Genomic DNA, 8,870 nt, shown 5'->3' with positions numbered 1-8,870 from the left:
TCCCAACACAATGATTTCAGCTGTACCTAAAGTTGCCACTAAGATAAAATACTGACCCGAGGCCTAGTTAACGAGGAAAGATAGAGGTGTCGTATGGGTATATACGGCTCTTCGCGGAACCCAAGGCAGCTTATACTTCTCTCTCACAAAATGTATTGAATGACAGGTCATTTACATACAAACCCCTAGTGAGAGTTATATGTAAACACATACAAGGTCAAGATAACAATGCGTTGGGAGTGCCCCTTGATAAAGAAAAAATATTTACCAATTACTGTCCGAAAAATAACCAATGTCTATCAAGCATCCATACTTAGAGAAACCAGTCGCTTAATTACTTTAGGCACCTGTCCAAGGGAGCACCCAAGCTAAATATGCCATAAAGCCTAGGACTGAGACAACCATCTGTCCAGAGGAGGCATTCATTCGGACACTAATTTCAATCGTGACATGAACTTGTCTCTTGTCTGTTCACAACTCAAGGCCCACCCAAATGTGTGATACAGGTGGACTATAAGAGTATCAACCATGCATCAACAAGACCTAAGCTAGCATCCTTGCCTGTCCGGCTTGACTCCACTTCTCCACTAGCATCATATCCAAGAGAAACCGGCCACTATCTTCTACATATTCAGGTTCGTCGCTCGATCCTTATTACCACGGTAGCTCGCGATGGACGCCAGAGCAGTGGCTGGGTGCTTCCGGGGAAAGACCATCCTCGTCACTGGCTCAACTGGTTTTCTTGGAAAATGTATGCAACTACCATATACACATCTAACACTTGCCTCGAATAGATATGCATATATATAATGTATCTATTCATGCAGTGATGGTTGAGAAGATACTGAGGGTACAGCCGGACGTGAAGAAACTCTACCTGTTGGTGCGTGCGCCGGATGTCGCCTCTGCCGAGCAGCGTATCCTGACACAGGTAAAGTTGAAATGTGCCGTTGCATTCAATAATCGATCACCGCAGCGACATGCAGTGCTATGGACAGGACATAATAACACTAACGTTAGATGTATAGTACGTGCCAAATTTGGAAACTCAATTAGTTCGTCTTGGTATCGCGCTTGCAGGTGTTGGGGAAGGACCTGTTCAATACCCTGAGGGAAAAGCATGGGCTTGCTGGCTTCCAGAAGCTCATTAAAGAGAAGATAGTTCCTCTCGCCGGAGACGTTGGGTCTCACAACTTCAGGCTCGACAACTCCAGAGCTGACGACCTGTGTGAGGAGATCGACATTATCATCCATGGGGCTGCAACAACTAGCTTTTATGAAAGGTACAACAGTTAGTATTAATTGTGGTAAAACAGTAAATTCACTTCAGCTATCTTTTACAAGGTAACTGATTTTCTTCATAAAAGTTGATCACATTTTGCAAAGTCCAATTTGAATCTCCTCATATCGAAGTCTTACTAAGCAAACCCGCATGTTCATGTGTTTTCAATTTAGTTATGATGAGTTGTTTATTTTTAACCTCTATGTTAGAAGGACCAGTTATACTGAGATAAACAATAAAAATAAATCTACTGACCAAGACACACACAGAAGGAGTTGTTCAACCTACAAAAGACATAATACAAAATAAAGTCTTGCCAACAAAAAATGGAAATCTGGGGGCTAGGAAAAGTTGTGGCTGGCGAATAGGTAGGAAGTTGAAGTACTGAAATCATGGTGATTAATATCAAGATCACATTTCTGATTTGGTGTGGGTGTGTGTGTGGGGGGGGGGGGGGTGTTCCTTGCTGAACTTCTTTGGAAAAAACTGATAAACAGTTGTTGTAGATCTTGAAATATATTTATCAGATACCCAGATTTTGTTTTCAAGACTGAGCCAAAAGATTTGCCTCATATATTAATTAAGAGTGAACAGAGTTTGAATTACACGAGTCGAAGACAAAAAAAATTTACTCTCTGCCGGCACAATAGTACCCAGCTTCTTGGCCCCGCAGTAACCCAAAGAATGGCCTCACACTAGATGTTGTTGAGCAATATTGGAGGAGGCGTGCTCTTTTGTCAGAAGTCCCGAGTGTTCCTCTCGTTCCAAATGGTCCAATGAATGAGCATTGTGAGGGAGGCCATGACTTTTCTGTTGGGTGTCCTCCTGCTTGATTGGTTTACCCACCATTCCTTAATAGAATCCTCGAGGTGCCATGTCGATGTATCAAGGTTTTCTAGATTAAGCCACTCGTTGACTAACTTCCAAAGGCGTAGGGTGAAGCGACACTTGACGAAAAGGTGCAGCCCGGAATCTTGTTCCCTTTTTTGCAGAGGGGGCATAGATGAAAGTTCGGCCACCCACATCAAGCCAACCTATCGGCGGTCCAAATCATATCTTGTATGGCTAGCCAGGCGAAGAACTCATATTCATATGATAAGTTGAAACATATTGCCTACGTACATGCTATCCCTGAAAAAGACATAACAGGTTGAGCTGGTTGTGGAAGGATAGAAGTCAAACAATTTTACTGTTCCAGCTTTATGTATTAATTATTTGCACATTCGTTGAATTTTACTGCATGTACAGGTACGATGTTGCTTTGGCAACGAATGCACTAGGAGCCAAATATGGATGCGAATTTGCAAAGAAGTGTCCTAATCTGGAATTGTTGCTTCATGTTTCTACTGGTACACGTGTTTATTTATACATGCCCTTTTTTGTGTGGGAAAAGATGAGTGCATATATGTTTAGCCAACTATAATAGCGAACTCCTTTTTTGTCTGTTAGCTTTTGTAACTGGTACTCAAGATGGACTTTTACTGGAGAAAGCACTCAAGATGGGTGAATCACTACAGCCTGGTTACGACTTGGACATTGAAGCTGAGTTGGAGTTGGTTGAGAAGGTCAAGACTGAACTCACAGCGTCTAAGAGTAGTAGTTCAGACAAATCATTGGAGAAGACAGCCATGAAAGAACTTGGCTTAAAGAGGTCTGACCACTCTACATGTGTTATTTCCTTTATTTTAATATAATATATATGATGTTCTGGACTTCGGGATGTTATGCCACGTGCAACTATATTAGAGCTATCTTGGTAAAAGGAATTGCGGCAAACAATTTCATTGAAAAATCTGACATACCATTTTCACATGACCAACTTTTTATGTGTTAGTACTCAAAGGTACAGTCATCTAAGTACACTTGTTTTAAACATCTTATATTTCTGATGGGTGACTATATTACTATATTTCGGGAGACCAGATAATAAAATATTAATCAAACCACTGAGATATTTAGGTCATTACTAAGGTAGTTATCCTATATCAAACGCTGCCACCTTTCGTTTGGACCATTATAGATCATGGCTCATGCTATCTTATAGAGAGGTGGTTGATTTATTATTCCACATGTCATACGTTTAAAATGGTTGGTCTAAGGTGAAGGGGCCTTATAGGATCCCCATAGATTTATGGCATAAATAAGTTATATATAGGTTTAACAAATCAAAGCTAGCCTATAACAATCACTAAATTTTATAAAACAGTAGACAAATTTACCAAGTGAGGATTTTTGTCTCCTGTGCTCCAAGGAGGCCGAAATTTTCAAAAAATGGAACATCAAATTTTAAGTTTCAAAAAATTCTGTAAATACATACACACAAACATAGATATGTATACAACGTGTGTGTATAGTTTCATGATGAAGTACATTACTATGCGAGCTGCACAAAAAATCATGTACTTTCATAGTGTATAGTAAATGTGCTAGAAATGCATGAATTTTTTTTGCAGCTCACATAAAAATGTATTTCACCATGAAACTTTACTGACAGTATAAGTCCTTACTTATGTGTGTAGGTTTTTCCATGATATTTTGACACTTCAAATTTAGATTTTTGTAATTTTCAAAATCCAGGCTCCAATTTACACATCAACTACTCTGGATAGTGTGTGCTCTTTTAGAAAATATTGACAAAAGTTATAGGAAATTAGGAATCTAATATGAATCAAAAGTCGATGTAGATATGTCTTAGCTTTATCTTTTATATTTTTGCTCAGACAACATTATTCATTTGCGAGTGGAAAGTGCTTGATGTATGACAAATCAGCTTGACAGTACCTAAACTTGTTCATAAATTGATGAAGGGCTTGCCATTTTGGATGGCCAAACGTATATACATTTACCAAAGCTATGGGTGAGATGTTACTTGAGCAGCATAGGGGAGACCTTCCTGTCGTCAATATTCGACCTACCATGGTAACTAGCACTTTCCAAGATCCATTTCCAGGCTGGATAGAAGGGGCGAGGTATGCTCAAGATCTATTCTTTTTATCAATTTTTATATCAATGGTGTGATATTAGTTTTTTCCATAGAAGTATTATAATACATATATAATCTAGCTGGACATCCCGCAATAACAAACTGAGTTTTGCTATAATTGTTTCCATCAGGACAATTGATGCTATGATTGTCGCCTACAATGAGCAAGCATTCCCATGTTTCGTAGGTGATCGCAAAGACACAATGGATGCTGTGAGTAATACATATGTAATAGCTATTAGGGATGTAGACAGATTAATAGAGTAACCTTATTAAGTGGACTACATTCTTAAACTTGAAAGCTACTAATAATCTCTATTTATAGGTTCCTGCGGACATGGTAGTAAATGCAACGCTGGTAGCCATGGCTGTTCACTTGAATGAGAAAGGACATGTCATTTACAATGTGTGCTCAGCTCTCCAAAACCCATTGACGGGTTATGTCTTAGAAGACGCATGTTGGGATTACTTCTCCATATATCCTCGTGTACAGAATGGGAAACCCCTCAAAAACAAAAGGCCATACGTGTTTAAGAGATTCGCTTTATTCCGCGCATATCTGATGCTGGTGTATAAGCTACCACTTGAGGTACATGATCATCTGTTTCGTAATTCATTTATACACATGCCAATATTGTGGTTGTATTATGAAGGGACTCATACTTTCTATCATATCTTTATTTCCCACCAAACAGATGTTACATGCCGTGAGCCTGTTATTTTGTGGGTTGTTTTCACAATACTACATTAAGCAAAACCGAAGATACAATTTCTTAATGCTCTTGGTCAAGCTGTATGCACCATATGCCTTCTTCAAAGGATGGTGAGGTCTATTTTTTTCTTGTGTTTCGTAAATTACTTTACTCTTCAACTTGTCATTCTAGACATCAACATTGTCTTCACAATCCCATTTGACTACAGACTTGTCTAGTTCCCAAGTTACCATTCAACCATATGCACGCAGCATGGAGATTAGTGGAGTACTAGTAGATAGGGTTCTTATTAGAGCTTACACAAACTAAAAAGTAGTATGGGGTCGTATCATGCATTATGCTTATCCCTTCATGTGGTTACCAACTTCCGATAATTACTCAGTTATTCATGCACACATAAGATTAGTGGCGCGATTTCATTCCATTTATTTATTGCTATGTATATATGCTAATCCAATTTTCTTTGATGTTCTTATCTCTGAAGCTTTGATGATACGAACATCAGAAGGTTGAGGATGGAAGTAAAAATGGATGGCAATGCTAGTAACATATTTAACTTTGATATCAAATCTATGGACTGGCACTCGTATCTCCTGAATGTACACGTCCCAGCTGTGCTAAAGTATGGCCGCAAAAATAAGGGAAGTGTATAAAGAAGAACGGGATCTTTCTATTCATGAGAAAAAGAACAAGCATCTTGTCCAACAGAAATGTATATCGTACTGCTAAACATTATAATTTGTATGAAGTAAATCACATTCGTTTGAATATATAATTATATGAATATATAGATACTCACATATCCCAATTTTGTCTTGATTTTATAAGACATATGCTAGTTAGTTCAGTGTTGTGGAAATAAATGATCATAGATCCAACCGAAGAATACACAGGAGGATTAAGCACCCTACATGTCACCAGGACAAAGGATTGTAAATCATGTTGCATCAACATTTGGGGTGGTAAATAAAAGTATGTTTTTTAGTTGAAGTTTATCAACCTGTTAGATCAAGTAGCCTAATACAAAATGTTGTTCTTGACTACGATGCGTCAACCACTGACTATTTAGTCTTCGAAAATTCTACTCCAGCCGTGGTGTGCCTTATTGTAATGGAGCAAGTCAGTGATGAGGTGGACAAGTTTTCCCTTATGTTTGGTGGCCCTATTTCTGTTGACTGCTCCCCTTCCCTATTCGCCTCTGGTCCATCACAGTCGTACATGTCTGCTTCATTACTCGCCTTCAACATTCGTTTTAAAAGATTCCAGAATCAGAAAGATGAGGTCTCACACACGAAATTGAATAGACACACAAAAAAAGAACAAATGTATTGTCTTGGACAGGCCAAGGTTACCTAAGCTGAATATGTGATACTGCCATTGTAGATCAAAGCTACTTGGCATCACTTATATGTTTGTAATATTGCACAACAGTTATTAGTACTATATTGAATATGGCGGCAGAACCTTGTGTAATAATTTCGCAAGTGATCTGATCCTGTTGGACATCAGTTTGCCGGGAAATTTGTGTCACCAATTTATTCTTATGGTATGGAAAATATTTGGATAACACTAAAATACCATCAACTATATGGGACAAATACTGAAGGAGTACAATGACTGACCCAAATAATGTCAACTTTTTCGTCAATATTGTTGTGCATAGTCAATGTTGCCACATTTCAAAGAGAGAACAACGAGGCCCATGGTGTTGGCAATCATGTCGCAGGAGGCAATTGCCTCACCGGTTGGCAATCTCCACCAGCTCGACCTGCACGGCGAGGTGAAACCCAGGGTTTTTCAAAAAGGCTGAACCCGTGAGTGGATTTTGTTGTTTCTGTGTTACACTGGGTTGTTGAGGTCATGGTTTCCATGTTAGGCCGTCATACTTATGCATTGAATGAAAAAAGTAACCCCCTCTATCATGTTTTCCAATCAAGAAAAAATGTGTGCTGCGAGGGATACTTGACTCCGGATTTGTGCTAAAAAAACTTGGCTGCCACAAGAGAAATATGTTCTCGTTCCGCTGTGTTCCAATGGTTCCCATCCCCTTCGGTCACTAATCTAGTGGCTGGAGACAGGGAACCCCATATCTATGGCTCGATGAAATTTAGTTTCCTTCAATGATAGTTTTTTCTGTGATTAGTGGAGACGATTTGACAGTGGAGATGGCATTGCACGTGCGAATAAAAGTTTCACGACTGTATACCCGTACTGATGGGATTGTCGTAGCCGATGTGGTATTCACTGGGGAGCCTATGGTTTTGGTTCCCGCAGATTATTTGCATACGATCTTGTGGCGTCAAGTTTGATGTGGCCGGTACATTTCATATTTCGTTTATTTTGTGCTAACAAATTTCCTCCCCAATAGTATCTAGATTAATTAACTGTTGGGCAGCCTGCCTTGTAAGAGGTGTGCCCTGGCCACAACTCGTTCAGTGATCACGGGTTCTCACTTATTGGGGTGGGCTACTCAATTGGCTCTTCAAAGTCATTGAGGTTACTCCAGCTTGTGCTTGTTTGGTCTTATATGGTTTTTTCACCAGATTTTTGGAAGAGCGTCAATATGCAAAAGGTGGAGCTAGAGTCGACGACTTCAAAGGTCTTCAATGTAACTTTTAGTTGTATAAAGGATCTTTCTCATTCATTATGTTTTATTTTTCTTCTATCTGATGTACTCTAATTAGTTTATCAATAGAGTCAGATCGTTTACTAAGAAAATCTTAGTCCAGCACAACACCGATGACTCATGGTGGGTAGATTTGGCTTTCTCCTATGGCGGGGCCTCATGGAGTTTGCGAATTTTGAATTTTCATGCCCTTGGCTTATGCTCCATGGGGACTTTGATGAATCTGTTCTGCGCGGTGGATGACTGTTGTGGCTCACAAAGCTTCAACGTGATAGTGTTTCTATAGACCCACTTGTGATTGATACTAGCTCCAGCTTCCTGAAGTTGCTACTTCCACAGGAAGAATAGGATCAGGCGGCAACCATGAGCATGACACTAGTGCCGGAACCCCATATAGGATTTTGTTTTTCACTTCTTTAAAACCCCATCGTTATTTCTCTTTGCCTGGCTAAGGGCATAAACTCATACTTGTGAAGATTCTAATGGTCAGCTGCATTGTTGCAAGATTCTAAATTTGTGAAGATTGTGAAATAGAGCAAACATACAACAAGTGATAGTATTCGGTCTTGTACTGAGGGTTAGTCTAGAAGTGATTGCCAGGTTAATAGGCTATGAATGAATGATTATCATTGTTTTATCCATTTAGCTTGGCATTCCTTCTAAACCTTTGGCATTTGTGATTTTGACTTAATGCATCATATTATCAAAGAATATGTATGAACTTCATTGTTAATATAGACATTTCCAAATGTTTCTTTTATTGACTTAGATCCACCACAAGCAACACATCAATTAATCTAAGATCATGTTTGGTAGCATTCATCATCCAAAAATTATCCTTTTTATCATCTACATGCTCGACGACGAGCATGGATTAAGCTTGGGGATGCTGATATGTCACTGACATATCGATAATTTTTGTATGATTCATGTTGTATCGCTATCAATTTTAAACACTCAAGGCAAGATTTTTATTGAATTTTATTGGACTAACATACTTATCCAGTGTCAAGTGCCAGTCCATGTTTTTTGTTGTTTTTGCATTTTCAAGGAAATACTCAGAAAATGTGGCAGAAAAAATTAAAAAAATTGTTTCGAAAGATTGAGGAACATAAGGACCCATGGGGACCTGGCCCCGCATCTGGTGTTGGCCACAGGCCCTAGGCTCCCCCCTAGGCGCCCCTGGGCTGGAGGCGCCTATAAGGGGCGCCAAAAGCCCGTGGGCCCTCGCGGCAGGCCTCCGTTGCCCCTGGCTTATATATACCT

General features: G+C 39.5%; 1 protein-coding gene across 1 annotated transcript; it reads left to right on the top strand.

The window, feature by feature from the left end:
• Positions 1-535: 535 nt before the first annotated feature.
• LOC123090538 (fatty acyl-CoA reductase 1) lies at positions 536-5,786 on the top strand. Its single transcript, XM_044511846.1, has 10 exons — positions 536-751; positions 828-931; positions 1,081-1,283; positions 2,531-2,631; positions 2,732-2,933; positions 4,090-4,251; positions 4,397-4,478; positions 4,591-4,854; positions 4,961-5,088; positions 5,463-5,786. The coding sequence occupies exons 1-10, from the start codon at positions 673-675 to the stop codon at positions 5,629-5,631; spliced, it is 1,494 nt and encodes a 497-aa protein (XP_044367781.1). The 5' UTR covers positions 536-672; the 3' UTR covers positions 5,632-5,786.
• Positions 5,787-8,870: the final 3,084 nt, after the last annotated feature.

This window comes from Triticum aestivum, chromosome 4B, assembly GCF_018294505.1.
Source record: "Triticum aestivum cultivar Chinese Spring chromosome 4B, IWGSC CS RefSeq v2.1, whole genome shotgun sequence".
Taxonomy (NCBI): domain Eukaryota; kingdom Viridiplantae; phylum Streptophyta; class Magnoliopsida; order Poales; family Poaceae; genus Triticum; species Triticum aestivum.
Note: the sequence above shows the minus strand (reverse complement) of the source record. Positions and strands in the feature narration are given on the sequence as shown.

Bases quoted from the DNA above. Each gene is read 5' to 3' on its own strand.
- LOC123090538 (XM_044511846.1), top strand. From the start codon at position 673: ATGGACGCCAGAGCAGTGGCTGGGTGCTTCCGGGGAAAGACCATCCTC. The intron at 2,934-4,089 runs GTCTGACCACTC...AAATTGATGAAG, and splicing joins AAAGAACTTGGCTTAAAGAG to GGCTTGCCATTTTGGATGGC. The intron at 4,479-4,590 runs GTGAGTAATACA...CTCTATTTATAG, and splicing joins GCAAAGACACAATGGATGCT to GTTCCTGCGGACATGGTAGT.